The 22722-nt window shown below is 47.2% G+C and overlaps 1 protein-coding gene across 1 annotated transcript; it reads left to right on the forward strand.

Moving 5' to 3' along the window:
* The first annotated feature begins 1623 nt into the window (after positions 1 to 1623).
* On the forward strand, positions 1624 to 22472 carry LOC144114170 (protein unc-93 homolog A-like). Its single transcript, XM_077647726.1, has 3 exons — positions 1624 to 1704; positions 6913 to 8241; positions 22258 to 22472. The coding sequence occupies exons 2-3, from the start codon at positions 6933 to 6935 to the stop codon at positions 22470 to 22472; spliced, it is 1524 nt and encodes a 507-aa protein (XP_077503852.1). The 5' UTR covers positions 1624 to 1704; positions 6913 to 6932.
* The last annotated feature ends 250 nt before the right edge of the window (positions 22473 to 22722 follow it).

Raw genomic sequence — 22722 nt, forward strand, 5'->3', positions numbered from 1 at the left:
GACTTGTCAAGAAAAAATTCGTAGGCTGTTACAGTGCGAAAGCAGGAGGAAACAGACTTGGTTAGCACATACAACGATGGGAACACTCAACCTTATTGTATGTTAGCTCCATAAGTGGATCCCAAGGAAATTAAATTTTTGCCGTCGGCGGTCAGGTGAGGAGAGGATCTTAGGAAATCTGTGCGGACAGGGTGGCGTAGGCTGGCACTGGCCGAAGGTTGATTGTTGATCAGCAGAAGAGGCCTCAGCCCTTCAGCGGTCGTAACCTGGTCAATGATGCTAATTTCATCTCAGAGAGTACGGCTTGCGAGCACCAGTCGCCCGTTTCTTTTCTCACACTCTGGCTGCTTTAAGACAGGTCTTCACTGTGCTTGCGCGCGTTATCGGCACATGCGAGCAATCCAAGACTATATGGTATCGACACAAGTCTTTGCGCGCTCTTTCGTTGAAAGCAAATGGAATTCTTTGCATATATACAAGATAACACTCTTCAATCAATCAATCAATCAATCAATCGATCAATCAATCAATCGATCAATCAATCAAAGAAAACTTTATTTGCTCGTTCAAAGAAAATTTGTACACAATATTTGGACCGATAGCCTACATGTTTGTACCCGGCCGAATACTAAACAAGACATTTGGGCAACCGCAATGACTTGAAGAGAGTTATTCGCGAAGAACTGCAACGAATGTGGAGATTTTTCGGTGCTCGTTCGCCGAAAACATAAGCGTGAACCCTCAGTACTGCCGTGAAGCATTTCGCCCAATTCTTTTCACAAACAAAGTGCGCAATATGTGTCCCTTCATTCAGCTTAGTCGCAACGCTCTAATACGAGCAGAAGTATTTTTTATTTGTGTTAGCTTCAGTAGCCTCGGAGTACACATATAAACAAGCACATCATAATTTTGCTGAGGCACTTGAAAGATCATATCGCGTTCAGTAATGCCTTTTTATACGTACCTTCTTAGCCAAAGGTAACCAGACGACGGGGTTTGCTTCTCGGCCTTATTACAGAGCCCTTACGGTACCCCTAAAGACAAGGGTTCTCCTTACCTTACACACATTCAGAGTTTAAGAAGTGCCATAAGTGCTTCGCTACACGGCCGAAAACCCCGTTGCCTGGTTTCTTTGGCAAAGACGCTACATGCACGAGCTAGTGTTTCGTGGAACATTGTTGTTTGAAAGCACTTCGCGTCATGAACACTAGCTCTCCAGCACTGCAGCTCATTCACTCTCACAAATGCATAGGACCAGGATTTCATGATCAAGAGTGTATACGACGCCTTGTTTGCTAGTCGCGGTGGTTAAAGGCATGTTATAGCCACCCGGCGTCAGCAATCCAACATCAGGAATTCGGCCCAAGGTTGGCTCGAAGCTCGGTGGAGTTGCGGTTTTAGTGCACGCGCTTGTCGAGCAGTGAGAAGAAAAAGAAAAAGAAAAGTTACGCCGGGTGATAGCTACACCGAGAAACGTAGAAATAAATTCATTGTTTGCTTTAATAAGTCACTATTGTGCTTTCAATTACAATTTTGGGAAATATTTTGCAGCTAAAGGCCGTTGGCACCCGAGTCTTGGCCAGTTTCCCCCTGCGTATATGATCAATTTTCCACGGGAGGACAGCAGCAACAACAATGAGGAAGAGGAGACCCAAAACCAGTGGTGGACAACCGCTCCGTCTCCGCTTTGAAACGTACTCCACGGTAAGTAAACGTGTGCTTAATGGCCCCAACCATAGAGCGGAGCATGCCTGCTCGATGCGCGACACGGCGGGTAGCCTTCGCGTATATGCGGGAGGCCATGCGCATCGTGGATCGGATGACTCAGCGATGTGCGTCGAACAGCGCGTGAGAAGAAGGGAAGAGCCCCCACTGAGGAGGGCTGGGCAGGATACTTAAGAAGAGCATCTTCGATATCGATATCCGATACAGATACTCGACGCTATATCGACAATACTTCGATATATCACTGAAATCGCCCGTATTAAGAAAGCTGGTAATATGATTAGATAGTTTAAGAAATTTCTTCGTTATTTCTGGAATCTTTAGTATATTCCACTGTCTTTGAAAGGGTTTTAACGAATCTGGCCGCACTGATTTCTTCAAGGTACATTGTCGGCGCAACTGGTTTCGTAAGAACTTCAGCATTGGACTGAAGCCATGGTGACGTTGATACGATGACTTCCATTGTGGCAAATTTTTTTAAAGCTAATGTTCTCCATTCAAACCGGTATGTGAGCACTTGACTTCATAGGAATGAATATAAAACTTTTTTGGTGCTTTTCGTTTCTTATGGCAGTATTTACCGGTTTCCTCTGCCTTTGACCTGTGATAAAGGTGTAAAGCTCGTTGCGATTGGGAAAGCCGAGCGTTTATTTCCCCAGCGCTGTGTTTAACAGACGTTTGATGTTCAAAATCCTTCGTTAAAAGCTAGAAGGGAAACAACAAAAATAAAACAGCTATATGTTTTTATTTGCCCAAACAAATCTTCGAAATTTCTGTTAAACAGATGCTGCATTTACTTAACGGTATTAAGTAACAGTACTTGCTCAACCCGCCGGTCCGAAAGAGCCCGCGATGCAGCCTTGCTACACTCGAACCATGTGAAAAGGCCTCTCTACTGGAAGATACGAGCAAGTTGCCGTGTGATAATATGAAGATGTGTTTTTTTTTTCGATCGATAATAGTGAAGCATAGACACGTCGAATTGAGGATCCTCTAGCGCTTCATGAAAACTACGGCTTATGTAGCGCTTGCTTCTCCAAAGGAAAGAAATGCGTCAGCTGATGCACTTCACGCTGCTGGTGCCGATTTCATCGTCGACCCGCGTTTGGAAGAGTGCGTGACCTTTATCAAGCTGAAAAAGCCGAAAACAAGAGTTTTGTTAGCTCCTGAGCATGATGGTAAAAGTCTTTATTTTTGTTGGGTGTTGTTTCTACCGCATTGGTGAGCCTGTCTCTTCGTCCCTTCGGTCATTGAGCGTACAGAAGCACCACATATGCGTCGTCGTCCGTCGGCCCAAATTCTGGCTCACAACAACCTCAGAATCTGCGGCACACTTTTTTTTTACTATTGAGTATCGTTGAAATACACGGTGCACTAAAAATGTACTTTCGATAGCGATACGCTGAAACATTCGTTTTTGGCACGCGATGACTGATACTGATACATAAAATGTATCGAAAGGTAGTATCGAAGATACATGCATCATCGATACTGCCCATGCCTGCCACTGAGTGGTCATGGTCACCGTTTTTAAACACTACATGCATGGGGGGGGGGGGGGCTATTAGAGTTAATCAATAAGCGCAAGGTAACCGTCATAAGTAAGTATAATGTGGGGAGAAGCTAGCATTCTCTAAAGAACGAAGGTAGCCTAAAAGCGTTCAAGGGGAAGGAAAACGAGCCAGATTTATTCATTTTGGTTTTACAAGTCATTGTTGCCTGTGAGGTCAAAAACGAACGATGAGAAACGTCGTTTTAGAGCGAAACGAGCCAGATTTGAGCACTTTCATTTGACAATTCATTGTTAGGTGAAACCACTTTGGTTTCACAGGCTAGGCATAGGAAAAAATCAAAGGTATGCGCTAAGAGAAAAGGAGAGCAATGTCATTAGCAAGATGGATGTGATATTTAAAGTAGGCGAAGAGTTCTGCACAAAATCTCTTCTGTAGCAGGCGTAATCAGGGCGCTAATGAGAGAGGCATTAGTGCAGAAAAGTGAAGGAAGACTTAGCAGTAACACAAAGGAGGCGAAAGCATCCGGTGAAGATCAGGTAACAGCACATCTTTTGAAAGACGATGGGGACATCGTAAAATAAAAATGATCCACACTGTAAACGCCATGTCTTATGAACAAGAGCCTACTGGAACCTTGGAAGAACGCTAACATTGTCTTAATTCATAAGAAAGGAGACCTTAACGACTTGAAAAACTACAGACGGATGGGCCCGTTGCCTACAAGTTATTGACTAAGGTAATCAAGTCAAATAAAATCAAACTTTATTTTCTTTCTCAAGGAGGAAGGGGGAGTGACGGGTTAAAGTAGGATAAGGACAACCTTACACTTCAATAGCCGCCGCAGTGGCTTAGCGGTTATGGTGCTTGGCTGCTGACCCGAAAGACGCGGGTTAGTTCCCGGCCACGGCGGCCGCCTTTCGATGGAGGCGAAAAGCTAGAGGCCCGTGTGTTGTGCGATGTCAGTGCACGTTAAAGAACCTCAGGCGGTCAAAGTTATCCAACAGCCCTTCTGTACGGCGTCCCTCATAGCCTGGGTCGCTTCGGGACGTTGAACGATGTAAAACCGTAAAAAAATCACACTTCGATCAACTATGTGACACGGTAGGCTTCCTTAAAGGCTACTCGACAATATACCATACTCACATATTAGTGAGGTTATATAAAAATGCGCAGAATATAACCGACCCCTATATATAGCCTTCATAGATTATGAGAAATCATTTCACTCACTAGAAACCTCAGCAGTAATGCAGGTGTTATGGAATCAGGGTATAGAACAGCCTTATGTAACAATACTGGAAGATAGCTATAACGGCTGCACAGCCACCGTAGCCTTCCACAAAGACAGCAATAAAATTCCAGTAAGGAGGGTGTCAGGCAGGGAGACACGATGTCTACAGTGTTCACCGCCTGTTTACAGGAGGTATTCAGGGACCTGGATTGGGAACAGCGGAGTTAATGGAGAATACCTTACTAATCTACTTAAGACTACTTACGCGCTTTAAAAGCGAATGCGTAAACTTTTTCCTTCCTAAGACGCCGCGGTGGCTTAGTGGTTATGGCGCTCGGCGGCTGACCCAAGAGAGGCGGGTTCTTTCGCGGCCGCAGCAGTAGCGTTTCGATGGAGGCGAAATGCTAAAGGCTTGTGTATTGCACGATGTCAGTGCACGACCTCGGGAGGTCGGAATTATGCGGAGCCCTCCATTACGGCGCTCCTCGTAGCCTGGGTCGCTTTGGCACTTTAAGCCTCATAAAACCATAAAACCAAATTAATCTTCGATTCGCTGATAACACTGCCGTGCTAAGTTACTCAGGGGATGAATTGCAAAGCATGATCAACAACTTCAGGCAAAGCAGAATGGTGGGTTCTAAAACATAATATGCAGAAAACAGAACCTCTCCACCAAACTGCGCCAAAGAAATTGAGCAGCCGCCGCGGTGGCTGAGTTGTTACGGCGCTCGGCTGCTGGCCCGAAAGACGCGGGCTCGATCCCGGCCGCGGCGGTCAAATTTCGATGGAGGCGAAATTCTAGAGGCCCGTGTACTGTGCGATGTGAGTGCACGTTAAAGAACCACAGGTGGACGAAATTTCCGGAGCCTTTCACTACGGCGTCTCTCATAGCCTGAGTCGCTTTGGGACGTTAAACCCCCGTAAACCATAAAAAAACAAATTGAGCAAGGTTCCGGCGTCTGTGAAACGCAAGAAAGAAAATGGTAGCGTCACAGAAGGGTGTGGCGTTCGTCACGGCGCTCAATTTGTGGAGAGCAGAGTAGGAGTGGTGTACAGGATTCCGTTCTCATGTGGTCATATCTACGTTGGCCATACAGGCAGGCGCCTAAATAAACGCCTGTTGGAACACGCTAATTCTTTGCGAGGCTCTTGTTCGTCAAAATTGGTTGCACATTGCAAATCTTGCCTGCGCTCTCCGTACTTTGACAAAACTGTTGTGCTGTATCATCATAAAGAGCAACTAGTACGGGAAGTATTAAAGGCTTATCATATGTTCACAGAACGTGACTCGTGTGTGAGCAGCACTTCCATGGCCTTGTCTAAGCGTGAGATCTGACTGTTGCAACAATGTGGGAGCCTGTAGGTTCTTAAGGTTCAGAAATTGTTATTTCCTTTTTTTATGTTAGTAGTTTGTGGAGATCACGGGAGGATGTGACGCAGTGATTAGAGATTACTTATATGTGGTTTTTCGATTAAAACAGTCAGCTGTAAGCCAGCGCTTGTCCGTGTATCTCCTTTTCTGGTCCTTCGTTTTAGTTGCTCTGTTTCGTTCCTTAAGATGCAATACCAACTCGCCCACTATGCTGTGTTGACTCAAGAAGACTACGGGGGAGGAGGGAATCAAACAATGAAAAAGGGCACGAGTTGGCAAAGCGGCAATAGCAGCAAGAAACTAGAATGTGAATATTTGGCGAATTTCTTTGAGAAACATTTATTGCGGAACAAGACGTTCACGGCAGTACAGTTCGTTCAATACCGTGGGTAACATATATATACTGCATCATTTGTTGTTCAATGCTAAAACTGAACATGCTACTGCGCTTTCATTTTTTTGTCTGTAGTATGTTTTGTTCTAGGCATACTGCCTGTCTGAACATTAACGTTGCCCTATTTTAAAACAGCGGTGCATAATTTTTTTAACCTCACGCACAGAATACTTCACATGAGAACTGTACAAGTCCACTTCCGGTTCTCTTCGATACGTTGTCGTTGCGGAACGCGTTAGTGATAAATACGTCATTGCAGCAGCTCATATAACTGAACGAATCCTACTGCATGATAGCAAGGTGTGGTAGCTATTTTCAGCGTGTACAGATGGCGTCACACTAGTGTAGAACGCGAGAGGGCCGGACTGCTCTGCCAATGCAGCGACACCTGGCAGCAGCTAGCAGATTCTCGACGCAACACGTGCGTACAGAATCTCGCATGGAAGTAGACCCACATAAACTTAAAAGTCAAGTCGGCTCGAGCACATTGCCTGAAAACAGTCAGCTTCTGTATACTTTCGTTTTTTGTAGCTTGCTACACACTGCACGATCCTGCTGCACTGTCCAAGGAGGCGCAAAACAGGAACCCGCGGCAGTGAAGTGTTTAGGCGCCGTGGCGTAGATAGGGTACCTGGTGGTCGTGCATTTCGGTTGAGCGGGGCCTTGTGGTTTTCAGGTTTGGCTGACGGGAGTGCCATGGAGCAGTCGCAGCTGGAGCAACAGGAGGAGCAGCAGCATGAGCATAAGCAGGAGCAACAGCTAGAGCAGGAGCGGACGCAGGAGAGGGCGCAGGAGCGAGCCCATACGCGGGAGCATCGGCGGGATCATCGGCACTCGTCCAAAACCCGCGCGTCGCACTCCAACGTGCGTGCTGCCGAGGAGGACATGCGGCCGTCCCCGTCGGAGGCCAAGAAGCAGATAGTACGCAATCTGCTTGTGGTGAGCCTGAGTTTCCTGCTGCTGTTCACAGCCTACCAGTCGATGCAGAACCTGCAGAGCAGCCTTAACCCGGAGGCGGGCCTGGGAACCGCCTCGCTGGCCTCCATCTACTTTGCGCTCGTGGTGTCCTGTATGTTTGTACCCAGCTACATGATCCGGCGGCTGGGCCTCAAGTACACCATGGTCACCTCTGTGACCATGTACATGCTCTACTTCGTTGCCAATATGGAGCCCAGCTGGTACACCATGCTGCCGGCTTCCCTCGTGTTGGGCACGGGCGGCGCGCCTCTGTGGACCTCCAAGTGCGCCTACCTCGCGTACCTGGCGCAGGAGTATGCTGACCTAGCGGGGGCGCTTGACTCGGCGCCCTTCGTGGCCGGCTTCTTCGGCATCTTCTTCATGCTCTTCCAGACGACGCAGATCTGGGGAAACCTGATCGCCTTCATCGTGCTGAGGCCGCCCAACGTGACCGCGGTGGCCGCCGACATCGAGCTGTGCGGCGCCTCGTTCCACCCGACCCAGGACCTGGCCGTGCTGAACCAGACCAACCTGGGTGCCGTGAACCGCGTACAGAGGTACACACTGAGCGGCGTCTATACGTGTTGCGTGCTCTCATCCATCGTGCTGCTGGTCGCTTTCCTGGGCCCCGTGCGCAAGGAAGTGCCCGACCCAAATCCGCCCATGCAGCTGCTAGTCGAGACGATGAATCACATGCGGCATGGCTACCAGCAGCTCATCATCCCGCTCACCATCTACAGCGGCATGCAGCAGGCCTTCTTCTCGGGGGACTTCACGCAGGCGTACATCAGCTGTGCTTGGGGTGTCCAGTTCGTCGGCTTCGTCATGATCTCGTACGGACTCGCAGACGCCTGCTGCTCCATGACGTTCGGCTTTCTCGTCAAGCGCGTCGGCCGTGTACCCATCGTGCTCTTGGCCGCGCTGCTCAACGCCGGCGTCATGATTCTCATGCTCACGTGGCGCCCGCGCCCATCCGAGGCGTACAACTTTTTTGTCATCGCCCTTCTGTGGGGCGCGGCCGACGCCTCCTGGCAGACGCAGATCAACGGTGAGCGCTCACGTTGGTCCGTGCGATGAAGCTGACCACGGCCGCGGCAATAGGCTGCTCGCCACACCAGCGGGAACGCGCGCACCGTTCCGCTACTGCATACAGCTACCGCGGGGATGGCGACACGCATCAGCGTTCAGACGAGCACGACGTGCTGTAAGCGCGCAAGCTATGCGCTTGATGTGTAGATGGCTGGCGCGTGACGTCACTGGCACCATAACGGCAGACCCCGGACATGGGGTCTGCAGTGCGGAAATGAACAAGCGGCGATTTGCTGATTAGATAGCGTGCAATCTTTCACCGTGATCCTGGTCCACCAACATGGCGCCCGCTGTGGTGTCGGTGCATCCATTTATTTATGAAATACTGCAAATTATGGGTATTTCCAAGCAGGACGCGAAAACCGTATCAATACATCTGTGCAGTAAAACGAAGCACACGTATTCGCCATCAGTGCGTCAAACAGCATATCAATACACCAGTATTACCATGCATTGAAATAAAATGCACAAACACAGGGCTGCTTACGTGAAAAAAAATCTAGCTAATATATCAAAGCGTGAAAAAAAGGGCGAATGATTGGGCAGAATATTTCGTTCAGAAATCAACGGAAAATGGTGGAATGTGCTTCTTCTATGCTTGAAAAAAAAAACGAACTTATATGGACTTGTAAGCCAAACAAGGTGTAGTATTGCAGCTACGTTTACGACGCCAGGCTCGGGCAGTATTACTATAGGTGGGGTTTCATGATAAGTTGGCAGAAATATGTAACTAAATGCGGGCTTTTTTCTTGCTCCGCGTTGTTCCGGATCTGCGAGTTGCAACATGGCAGGAGGAGGTTTTAGGCGCCTATTTGTATGGCGTTTAAAATGAACCGAACTAGTCGCTGAACTGTTAAGTTATTCTGCGTGAATTGTGCGCGGGTCCCATATGCAATGCCGGCATATTTGAAGCTCGGTCAAACGATAGCCTTAATGCTTAAGTCTTAAGGAAATAGGAGAGCTGTCCATTTGGTGCTCAAGGAATATAAAGATTTTGCACGAGGAGGTGCTTGCATTAATTTTCTATTTCGCTCATTTAAGCCAGGACGTCAATGTGACATTTAGATACGTATATGCTTTTTATTTGCTTATTCGTGCTACTATTTATTTCATACCAATACCTATATTTGTTAATTTTGCTACTAATGCACGGGTAAGCATACGTTAGCATGCTGAAAGTGAAAGAAACTGTCTAACATTGAAATGTCTGTTCAACACATCTCTGACATCTACGATAAACTGCTAGAAGCATCCAATAGGCAGGACAGGGAAATCGAGCTTTTACGCACGAGAGCAGATGATGTCGACACGAACCATAACAGGCAAGAAATTCGAAATTTTCGCCGGGAACTGAATGACGTAAGTGAGTACAGCCAGCGGAAAAATATGGAAATTCATGGATTACCTGTGACAGATGGAGAAAATCTGCTCTACAAAGTAATCAACCTTGCAATGAACCTTGATTTGCATATTGTAGCAAGTGACGTTGAAGGGTTGCATCGCCTTCCTTACGAACCGGGCAAGGTACCAGTAGTCTTGATCTGTTTTGCCAAACGATCCGCAAAGACAGACTGGATTTCAAAGTCCGACATGGACTTTCAATTTTTCGTTAATCTGATCGCTCTCAACGAGAAGTTACTGTGGCTTGCTAAAACGAAGGCTCAGGAAATGAGCTACAACTTCGTCTGGTCGAAGGAGGGAAAGGTTTTTGCTCAGAAGTAACCAGGAGCACGCGCCCTCCGAACAGCTTGTGAGGAGGAAGATAATTTAAGTGCATGAAGTGCGCGGCTGCGCATCACGCCTGGCTAGCAGTGGCATACTTTACCTCCGAGACATTTATTGACATGTTAAAAACCCGTACTTACACTTCGTGCAGCCCAATGTTGCTTTATTTGAACTATCAGAGCTTAAAAACTAAAACCGAAGAAATAGAAGCTGAATTGCCAGTGGCGTAGCCAGAAATTTTGATCGAGGGGGGGGGGGGGGGGACTCATGTTGCAGCGCTGCCTCCTCATAAGATTTGTGGAAGGATCAAACGTAACAATATTAACTGTATTGTCATTGCCATTGACAATACCATTGTGTATTAGATAACGCTACGCACTGTCTAGACAAGTGAAATATGTATTTGCCTAAATAAAAGAATGTATTCATATGTCTTAAAAATCGTGCCAGACATGATTACAAAACATAAAACTGAGCAGGGGACAAGACACCGGAGAGAAGCAAACAGGACGAGCTCGTCCTGTTAGCTAATCTTCTTCGCCTTGTCCCCTGCTCAGTTTTGTCTTGTAATCATGTCATACCAACTCCCCACTTATCGTTCACTTGTGGGAGACATAACTAATACCAATGCTTCCATGTTTTTGCGTATTAATTAAGTAAAGAAAATATCACACGAAGTCTAGAACTATATCGGTCCGGAACCAGAAAAGCAGTGCATGGCGCTGATATGAAAAACGTAAAGGCCATGAAATTAGCAAGTAGAGGACAAATATTTTAATGAATGTTTGTCGTTTAAGAACCTTTACATTTTTTACATATGCAACGTTCCAGTAAACTGCGCAGCAGCAGCTGTCACCAGTCATGTATTGCGAGTAATTGCACCGAAGTTTAGTCGCAACAGCGAGCCATCGATAGGCCCCTGAAAGTTTGTGCTAGGATGGGGCCCCTTGCCTTACATTACTCCAGGTGCATGGGCGTTGGCACGAAATCCAACCCGAGTTAGCAATGTTGGTCCAAAATGTCTTTTCTAGTCTGAAAAAGACACTGTAGGTGACAAAATCTAGAATGGCTTCCGGCGCCGGTGGTTGTTTTCGTCAGTTCGAAACAGCGGTACAGTTCGAAAAATTTCGGGGAGGGGGGGGGTTCTCTCGGGGTTGATTTTTGGCACCACTTTCATTTACTGTATACATTGTTGACATTGTGAACATTCCCATAAATCTAATATTGTGCTATACACCGTCTTTTCTCCGGATCTAATCATCAAGTACAGTTATCAAATGCCTGGCTTAACCAGTTAATGATTTGGCTCTCTGTCAACCAACTTTAAATGTAAACAAAACGAAGTTATTGCTTTTATTTCCATAAAATTAACCATTAGACCATCAGATACAATTAGAGTTTATTAATTTTAAAATTGAACAATCACATAATAAACACATAGTGTGCGTGAACAGCATTAGGATGACAATGGCCCGTTTACTTGAGTGATCTACCGTATAAGGCATCTTTTTCCACACCTCGTGAAAGAAAAAATTATATTTTGCCCTTGTTCATTCCCACCTTGTATACTGCAATCACTTGTAGGGAGCCTGCAAAAAATCGGTTCCCATTAATTTTCTTCTCTTCAGAAAAGAGCCCTCCGTGCATTGCTTACAGGGCTAAGTAACGTAACGGATATTTTCGAACCTTCCCATGTCAGCAATCTTCTGCACTGTTTCAACTTAAGTTTGGCAGTGCATATTTTCTATAAAATCAGCTAGTATCGCATTTGGTCAAGTTAGCAAAATCGGCTCTAACTTTGTTTAAGTATACCTCGAGGATCCTCGAGGTATAGTTGCCATGTTTCACTCTTATACGTTGATAAAAGACGCATTCATCACATACAACACAGCGTGTGGCTCCTGTAGAAAGGCTTTATTCAGTTGCTTCGCTTAAAGCACGGCCGCAACGTGGGGTTCTTTTGAACCATGGGTTTGAGGAAATGCTGCTACTTAATACCGTTAAGTGAGAAAACATCTAAATAACAGGGATTAGCAAAATAAGTTTTGCCTAGTGAAAATTTTTATTCACGTTCTTCTGTGTTATTTTCTTTTTGGTTTTTAACGAAGAATGGTCAATTTCAAACGTCTGTTATACATTGCGCTATTAGAGTAACTGCCCTGTTTTGCTAAGCACTCGGAGTTTGCACTTTTTAGCACAAGGCAAAGGCTGAAGCAACCGGTACATACTGCAGTAACTAGACCATTAGAAACAGTTCAAATCTATTCATGTAGTGAACTGCTCAGAGACCAGTTCGCATGACGAACATTTGCGTTAAAAAAAAGATTTTTCTGGGTTGCTTATGAAAGCGATAATTTCACCGTCAGCATGGCTTCTTCCCAATACTAAGGTTTTCACGAAATCAGCTGCGCCGATAGTGGAGCATAAAGAGACAGGAGCTGAAAGAAATCCGTGTGGCCGGATTCGTGCATACGCTTTCAAATCCAGTGCGCTTATATCAAATATACAAAAAAAATCCAGAAACTACAGAGAAATTTCTTGACTTGAAAATCATATTACCAGCTTATTAATGTTAGCGATTTCAGTGGTGTATCGAAGTATCGACGATGCAGTATCAAGTATCTGTATTGGAAATCCACTTTGGTTCGGTATCCCGTATCGGTATCAGAAATACATTCTTTTTTAGGGTATCGGTATGGAAGATACTTTTTTCAAGTATCGTGCCCACCGTTGGTAGCAGCACAAAGGGTGGAAAGCCGAGTGGGCAGGCGACGTACCTCACTTACATCACGTATATCAGCATGGCCAACAAGACATTCAAACCTCTCAAATCGCTGCCGTCAGTCCACCCACGATTGTACGCGTTAGCTTCGCTTTCGACGCAGCCCACCGAGCTTCTGCTTCCGAAACCTCTGTCTGCTTTGCCCCGCCGGCACGCACGCACGTAAAGATTCACCCTCTAGGCCATTGGCGCGCGCTTGGCCGGTGGTCATCTAGTTTCAATACCGCATTTTGTAGCGATTACATTACGGTAACATTTCGAGCCTCCAGCGTGGCGGCGCCGCCACCCTGCCACTTGGTTGGTCATGTGGTGTGGAGCAGCTTCTGGCGGCGCGGCGCCGTGGCTCGTCACGTGGTTCGTCACGTGGTTGATAACGTGACCAGCCACGTGGTGCGAAGCAGCTGCTGCTGCCAGCGGCGCGGCGCGCCGGCGAAACCAAGCTGCCATAGCTGTGCGCATGCGCCGTGTGTCAAGAGGGATGATGAAGAAGGAACGCGCAGCGAAGAGGAGCGGTGCAAGACTGACTTTGCACTTCACCTGAGCAAGTTCCACTCGGCCAGCTGTAGCTATTGCGTCACTCCAGGTTTAACCAGAGCTCCAGGTTTAACTCCAGGTTTAACCGCCAATTTTTTATTGATTTTTTTCTTCGGTCGCCATCTTCTTTCCGGGGCGGTGTCACGGGGGCTGAGCGACGCTCTTCGGTCTCCGCGCTTGCTGTAAGCGCGAGTTTTCCAACTCCAGGAGTGAGTTTTCGCCGCCTTCTCGTTCGCTCTAACCGAGTGCTGCGGCCACAGCGGTTCGCTCTATGTGAGACGAATTGACGTTACCCTAATGCGTATTTGGACGGTAGCACTGCCCTCATTCGTAATAACTGAGCGTTCGCTATAGCTGCGGTCATTATAACTGGGCTTGGATGTGTTAAAAATAATGCCATCATCAGCAACCAGATTACTTGCACAGGGACCATGGCTCAACTGCCTGTGCGAAATTAGTGATGTAAATATTAAACAATATCGGAGCAAAACGAATGTTTGTCTCACATTACCACAGAACATCTATGAACGAGCACTGTCTCCATCGATGTTCATAAGCTGCTTCCACCTAATTCAGTTAGTGTGTGTAGTAAAGTTGGCTTGCGGTACTTGTTATTTGACAACGTATTCTAGCTTGCATAAACAACATGAGTACTACAAATGGGGCAGTAAACAAGAGCACTCGTGACCCAGTCGATGAAGGCAAGTCTTTGGAGTAGGTTTACAAGTAAAAATCGGATCGGGTTCCCGAGTACTGCCCAGTCTAGGTTTATAAGTGTTTCGAAGCAATCTTTGTGAGAGCGGAAACAAAAAAAAATGGCTGTGGTTTAGCTCTGGTTAAACCTGGAGTGACGCGATAGCTGCATCTGGCAGAGTGGACTCGCTCAGTCGAATTGCAAAGTCAGTCTTTCGCTGCTTCGTTTCGCTAGGCGTTCCTTCTCCATCTGGATGTGGATTCACTCTCTCCCCCCCTCTCCGCTCCCCCCACCCACTCGGTTTCACCGGCGCGCCGCGCCGCCGGCAGCTGCTCCGCACCACCGCACCAAGTGACCAGCCACGGAGCTCAAGGGCGGCCACGCAGCTCAAGGGGGGCCACGCTGAAGGCCCGAAGTGCTAGCGTAGTGTACCTATCGCTACAAAAGCTACGTCTCCAGTAGCCACCGACCTTCCCGGGTACGCCGAATATCGGTGGACCTCTCTACTTTCACTACAGTGGCTATGGGAAGGTTCGGCTGTAATGATATCTCCCCTACACTACAAAATTATTACATAAATGCCTGCCTGTGGACACGACAAAAAAGGCCGCCACCATCTGGAGGACTTTGAAATAACGATCGTTAGTTGTTTGGTTTACTAGAAGTGATATGAATGACAATAACGCGAGGACTTGAAAGCTTACAGACCGATCAGCTTACTATACGTTGCCTACAAGGTATTTACTAAGGTAATCGCTAATAGAGTCAGGGCAACCTAAGACTTTAACCAACCAAATGATCAGGCAGGCTTTCGTAAAGGATATTCCACCATAGATCATATTCACGCTGTCAATCAGGTGATAGAGAAATGCGCGGAATATAACCAACCCCTATATATAGCCTTCATAGATTACGAGAAAGCATTCGATTCAGTGGAAACCCCAGCCGTCATACAGGCATTGCGTAATCAGGGTGTAGAAGAGCCTTATGTCAAAATACTCGAAGACATATATAGCAATTGCTATATATTTTATTGCTGACTTTATGGAGGACTGCGGTCACTGTGCAGTTAACTGCACAGCGACCATAGTACTCCATAAAGTCAGCAATAAAATTCTAATAAGGAAGGCCGTCAGGCAAGGAGACACGATCTCGCGAATGCTATTCACCACCTGTTTACTGGAGGTATTCCGAAGCCTGAATTGGTAGCAGTAGGGAATAAGAGTTAATGGAGATTACCTAAATTATCTTCGATTCGCTGATGACATTGCCTCGCTGAGTCACTCAGAAGGTGAACTACAAATCATGATCAATGAGTTAGACAGGCAGAGCAGAACGCGGAGTCTAAAAATTAACATGCAGTAAACCAAAGTAATGTTCAACAGTCTAGCAATGGAACATCAGTTAACAATTGGCAGCGAGAGCCTGGAAGTTGTAAATGAATACTTAGGGCAGGTAGTGACAGCTGAAACAGATCATGAGAGGATAATAACTAGAAGGATAAGGATAGGATGGAACGCATATGGCAGGTTCTCTCAGATCATGAATGACAGTTTACCAATATTCCTCAAAAGAAAAGTGTACAACAGCTGTATCTTACCGGTACTCACCAACGGGGCAGAAACGTGGAGGCCAACGAAAAGGGTTCAGCTTAAATTAAGGACAACGCAGCGAGCCATGGAAAGAAAAATGATAGGTGTAACGTTAAGAGACCGGAAGCGGGCAGAGTGGGGGAGAAAACAAAAGCGGGTTAATGACATCCTAGTCGAAATCAAGAAGAAATGGGCTTGGGCAGGGCATGTAATGCGAAGGGACGATAACCGCTGGTTCTTGAGGGTAGCGGAGTGTATTCCAAGAGAAAGTAAGCGTAGCAGGGGGCGGCAGACGGTTAGGTTGGCGGATGAGATTAAGAAGTTTGCAGGCATAGGGTGGATGCGGCTGGCGAAGGACATGGTTAATTGGAGAGACATGGGAGAGGCCTTTGGTGTAGCCAGGCTGGTGATGATGATGATTATGAAAGGGAGGTACGTCCATGTCCTCCTTCAAACACAATGTGGTACTGAACGTATCGGCGAAACGAGCGCATCTGAGAGGAGCTCCCGAGGGAGACGGCTCATAACCGGTGGATGTATGGAACATAAGAGCGTCCCCATTGAAACATCATAGATTGCCACGATGCTCAGCAATCCAAGGGAAGGGATTGGAGGGCACAACCAATTTTAATGGGCCCCATCTTGGATTCGATAAACCGAAACTATGCCGCCATTTCGTCCCCTGACGTCGTACTCACATAGTTCCACCTCTATTCATCACATTGCACCATTACGTCATCATTGACACGCGGCAGGTGGTTGTTTCTACAATGCTTTTGTAGGTGGCGCTACAAGTCTCAATGCAAGATGTGCTATTTTGTAGATGCTGCCACAGATGGCGCTGTGATCTCAGGGTGGTAGCAGACACCACAAATCTCGAAACGCGATGAGTAAGAGCTAACGCTCTTAAGAGTAAGAAGTCCACTTCGAGGAATGCTGTATTGCCTCGCGTTGAGTGAGGGAGGGGAGTCGTGCCAGGAAATGTTTCAAGGGAACCGCTTATTACGCACCCAGTGACGGCTCCGCCACTTGGTAACGTGGGCCAAGGCGCACGTGATAGGTAACGAAGACGAGCGCGGGAAGCGCACTTTCGATCCTCGTTGGCAACAACGCGCCGGGCAACAATCGCGACGGGTCCGCGCCGCGTCTCGTATCTCTTGCGTTCATAGCAGCGCCTGGTGCCCACCTTTTCCTTCTTCGCAACGCGCCCGTTCCTATCGGTCAGCTTACAGCACGGAGAGAGACCGGAAGTGAAGACAGACTTCTGTCGTGCCTTTCTTCTCTCCGCCACCGCATTTTTGAAAAGCTGACAGCAAGCGGGGAAGTACCAAACGTTTTCATAACTCCGCTGTGAACTTCATAGAAAGAGGGCAAATTAGCCTTGTTATTCATTTCGTCTTAGCGGCTACACCTCCTTCAGTCCTTTTGTAGACGACTGTCTTGAAACCGTAGTTACGAACATTTTCGCAGCTATAATAGTCATCCCGTCGAGCGCATAGCGACAATCTTCATCGTTTTAAAACCGCCATTGAAGGAATTTCTGTAATACTTAACGGAATGAAGTTTCGCTTGTGTAGTACATACGTAGAGCCGCCAAAGCGAACCGGAGGCTACTTTACATTACGCTACACTACATATACAGTACAGTCGAGAGTAGAAAAGATTAGCACAGTGACGTAACCGGAACTGCGAAAATCGCATCGTGCGGCTGGCGGGGCGGACACACCTGGAATTTTTGTTATCAGCGTGTTTGTTACTGCAGCGCCGAGAGTTACAGTCTGCCGCTCCTTTGGCACGTCATTAGTGCTAATCTTCTTTACTAGCGACTGTACATTACGGGACACGACCAGAAAAAGATCCGGTGGGGGTTTCCCTTATTCGTTTCACACAAAAAATAATTTAATACAGAAGTTAGATAGCTGTTATTGAATTCACCTTGCCAAAGAACACAACGAGCTCCTCATATGGCTAGGGGAAGCACTTGCGAGGGTGGCATTCGTTAAGGTATGACAACCATCCGAGTGGCTGGCGTGCGTATGCAAAGCAAGGCTGATGGAACGAGCGCATGTGCTTTCCATCATTAAATAGTGATGATGTTACCGTTTTTGATTTTACACATCATTGTGTGGACACATTTGGCGGGCAAGTTTTGATGAAAAGTTTTGCGTACACAACTGAGCCATATAATGCTTTCGCAGGAACCCTTTACTGTAAGATTTTTTGTTTCATCATAAAATTATTTCAGGAGACGTAGGTCACCAAAAGAATCGCCATGTGCACATGAAAAATTGATTCAGTGGTTTTGTTGAGTTTTTATTGACCCAAAAAAGGTATGTTGCATATTTGCAACAACATCCAATAAAAAAAGCACATTACAAAATGAACACCGCTGTTGATGAAAATGAAATACAAATAATGAGTATTGAATCAGACACAACATTAAATAAAAGTAGGGCGCTGTAACCCGTGTTCCAAATGGTACGCGTTATATAGTTTTGCAATAAGAAAAAAATCTGAGGGAGGAATGCGAAAGCATGTGTTTTGAGGAAACGACGCAGTAGCTCTCAGATCTCGACATCTCGGTGGACACCTTACCGCGCCTTAAAGCATGCAATTGAAGGTGCGAGGTGCGTATGTCATTGGTACGAACCCCTGTCGCTAGCTAGCCTCCAACTTGACTAAAAGATGCAAGCTATATGCAAAGAGAAATGCTATGACACCACCCAGAATGCTGTACGACGAACGGTTGATCAAAATTTTGGTGCATGTAGACCGGAATACCGTCACCACATTGGAGTCCACCAGTGATGATATGGCGGGGATTTCATCTGCTCCTACGATATCTGTTGTGCAGTCGATCAAGCATCGCCGCATTTCGCTTCGACGGACGCGGTTTGGCGCCGCGCGTCGCTTTCCATCATTAAATCGTGATGATGTTAACGTTTTTGATTTTACACATCATTGTGTGGACACATTTGGCGGGCAAGTTTTGATGACAAGTTTTGCGTACACATATAAAGCTTTCGCAGGAACCCTTTACTGCACGAATTTTTGTTTCATCATAAAATTATTTCAGGAGACGTAGGCCGCCGAAAGAATCACCATGTGCACATGGAAAGTTGATTCAGTGGTTTTGTTCAGTTTCTATTGACCCAAAATAGCTATGTTGCATATTTGCAACAACATGCAATAATAAAAGCACATTACAAAATGAACACCGCTGTTGATGAGAATGAAATACAAATAATGAGTATTGAATCAGACACAACAAAAGCGTCATTTCGCTGGAAAACCTGAGGAGGCTGAACGTTTCCTTGGACGACGTCTCTCGCATCGTGTGCCCCCAAGGGCTGCCACACTGAGCGGCGATCAGTGCCACGATCACTCTGGAAGTTTTAAGAGGGCACTGGCCTTATGGAACAGTGGTAGCGGAGCAATCATTTAAGTCAGCGACTCGGGCAGAGCAATTGCTGACGGGCCACTGTAAGGCTAATCCCGCCTCTACATTTACACCACCACCACCCCACAGTGATGAGCCTCTCAGTACTATAAGATACGTTGACAAAATTCGATTGCAGCGGGCGCTGACAAACTGTACGACGCTTTACGACTCCAAAGTGGCTGTCTATCCCCATGCGCAACACGGCCTGCGAATTTTGGCGTTGCCGTATGGACAGCCGAGATGGAGAGAAGACAAAAAAAAACTTCCACTGCGACGCAGCAATAAAGCGCCCAGGTCAGCTGGTCCGAAGACACACCCGGGACCGCCACATAGAGGAACCCTACTATCCATTACAAACACGAAATAAATCTTCACAGTGACAACATCAGATAATCTCATCAGAAAAACAAACATTAAAAACATCAGATGCCCCGCCGCGGTGGCTCAGTGGTTAGGGCGCTCGACTACTGATCCGGAGTTCCCGGGTTCGAACCCGACCGCGGCGGCTGCGTTTTTATGGAGGAAAAACGCTAAGCCGCCCGTGTGCCGTGCGATGTCAGTGCACGTTAAAGATCCCCAGGTGGTCGAAATTATTCCGGAGCCCTCCACTACGGCACCTCTCTCTTCCTTTCTTCTTTCACTCCCTGCTTTACCCTTCCCTTACGGCGCGGTTCAGGTGTCCAATGATATATGAGACAGATACTGCGCCATTTCCTTTCCCCTCAAAACCAATTATTATTATTATTAAACATCAGACACATTAGAGTATCCGTGTTCTTGTCAAAACACTCACTCACTCGCCAGCTGCGCGTTTTTCACCGCATCCACATCGATACACTCCTCACCCTTGCCCGTTATTGCCACCACCATATCAATTCCTGCCCTGCATGCCCCGATGTCCCCGAACGCTCGCTGATCTCGAGGATTCTTTTTTCTCCCGCTCCGTTGCCGTTTCATGGACCCCTCTGTCTTTGCGTACGCGGCTTGAGGCAAAGGACGTACAACCCCGCAGCTAAAGACGAGTTGTGACACGTGTCCAGCGTGAGAACACACAGAGGAATTTGCGGAACAACGAGGAAGCTACTCGGCATCACGTGTATGTCCAGTTTCGGGTCTTATCGCGCTGATGTTTACGGCTTCTTCTGCATGGCGCTGCAAAACTGCTCTCCCACTACACCGCTCTATCTCGGATATGTTGAGCACTGCGGCATCCAAGTGTACGCATGCTCGTGTGTACAGCACGAAAGGCCAAAATGAAATTTTTTTCTCTTGTTGGAGCGCGCTGGAGCTTTTTCCTTTTCAATTAAAATTGAAAACAATTGGTCAATCTTCCGCTTTTACTTTGACCGGCTGCATAATTATATCGCAGCACGTATCTAGTTATGATGAAGATAACCATCGCCAAACACAAGCTTACGAAACATAAAAATAATTAGCGATTAAGTGTATACTGGCTGATTACGTGTTACATTGCGACCGCATCGCTTTGCGCCTGAAAAAACAAACTTGGCGATACGGGGCCGACCCGCCGCGGTGGCTCAGTGGTTAGGGCGCTCGACTACTGATCCGGAGTTCCCGGGTTCGAACCCGACCGCGGCGGCTGCGTTTTTATGGAGGAAAAACGCTAAGGCGCCCGTGTGCTGTGCGATATCAGTGCACGTTACAGATCCCCAGGTGGTCGAAATTATTCCGGAGCCCTCCACTACGGCACCTCTCACTTCCTTTCTTCTTTCACTCCCTCCCTTATCCATTCCCTTACGGCGCGGTTCAGGAGTCCAACGATATATGAGACAGGTACTGCGCCATTTCCTTTCCCCAAAAACCAATTATTATTATTATTATTATACGGGGCCGCCCCACTCCCATAGACAGACACCCTTGCATTTGTTGGTCGAAAGTTCGACTCCCGTTTGACGGCTGACTCGCGTTACGACTAGCGTTTTTGTATATCTCACGTACTTGTGCGACAATTTGGGAAGGCAAAATCTTTGACCCGAAACCACATGACTGGCCCAGCTGGTGCGCAATTCTAGAGGCACATGTGTATATCGGGAGCGATGCTGTGTAACGTCTGCCCGGCAACGGCCTCGGTTGTGGCTGGAGTCGTCTCACGACATTCAAGTGCATCTTATTTCACTTCTATTCTAATTCTGCTCTATACCTTTGTAGTTGGTGCAGTTGTAAGCACTAGTACTGACAATTACTGGTTAACATTTCGCGAGTTTTGTAACGCCACTTTTTGGGCGACGCCGGATTTGCGTGTTGATCAGCCATCTAATGCTTTTAACTGAAAGGAAGAAATCAGAGTCATGTGGTTTTAACGAGGTCAAACATACTTGGCTCTAACTGCATGGTATGCCTTGGCCGTCTTTGCAGTTATCTCTCTTATTCTTTGATCCGCTGCGGTGGCTCAGTAGCTTTGGCGTTCGGCTGCTCAACCCAGGTCGCGGTTTCGATTCCGGCCGTGGCGGTCGCATATAGATGGAGACGAAATTCAAAAACGGCCGGGTGCTTTGCGATGCCAGCGCTCGTTAGAGAACCCCACGTGGCCTAACTTAATCCGTCGTAGCCCTCTACTATACAGCGTCTCTCGTAGCCCATGTGCTGCTTCGGAACGTTAAACCGCACAATTTACAATTCCTCTTATTCTTTGTTCTCTTTCTGTTCACCTTCTTCGTCTGAAACTGGCAGCCTACGTGAAAAATTTTAGATAAGAGAGGCAATACGGTATACTACGCCTATTAATAGCGGTGTGCGGACAGTACTCTATCAAAATCGAATACAAATAGTGCAGCTTTTCTGACGAATCGAATGTAAACAGTGCTGCTAAAAACGGAATCTAATACCAGTCGAATATTTTGCAAATATTCGGTACATGTGCCAGTACTCCTATAAACAAATAATCTTGCGAAACAGGGAAGCGCTAGCGGCAGCGTTGCGGAACGGCGCTATAACTGAAGGAGTGATGGATGTCAAAAGGCGCAACACTGACCTCCACTAGAGAGTACGAAATACGAAGTCATTATGGTGACACTGTGACCGTCATGTTGTCCACGTAGGAAAATTCGAACATTTCGATAATTCGCCAATCCCAACTTCGTAACAGAAGGACAGCACTCCCTCATACCCGAGTGGCGTCACCGAGTGGTGGTTGCTGGGGCGGAATAGGATGCGAGAGGAACTAACTCGCTCATTCTCCGGCGCAGCCTTCTACGGAATCATCTTCTCCGAGGCGCGCGAGGCGGCCTTCGCCAATTACCGCCTGTGGGAGTCCATGGGCTTCATCGTCATGTTCGCCATACAGAGCCAGCTGCGCGTGTACGTCAAAGTGGCGGTGCTCATGGTCTGGCTCGCGCTTGGCATACTCGGCTACCTCGTCATCGAGTTCCACGTGAGCAGCGATACCAGGTCGCTGCTGTAGCCTACGCGAGGTGGCTAGCCCGCCGCTCGCACACGTCCCGTGCTACGAACGAGTGTGGGCCGAGTTACACGAGTGTGGACCGAAAACACTTCAGCGCCGCAGTGTGGGAACTCGGTCCAGTCTTCTTCTTCGATGAGTGTATGGTTTGCTGTCGTCTGCATCGGCGATAGCTCAATTTATGCGAATCATGTGCAGAAACTGTGTCTCAATTAATTTATTTATAGCGTTTTGATGTCGCTTAAACTTACAA

Source organism: Amblyomma americanum, chromosome 1 (genome assembly GCF_052857255.1).
Source record: "Amblyomma americanum isolate KBUSLIRL-KWMA chromosome 1, ASM5285725v1, whole genome shotgun sequence".
NCBI lineage: Eukaryota > Metazoa > Arthropoda > Arachnida > Ixodida > Ixodidae > Amblyomma > Amblyomma americanum.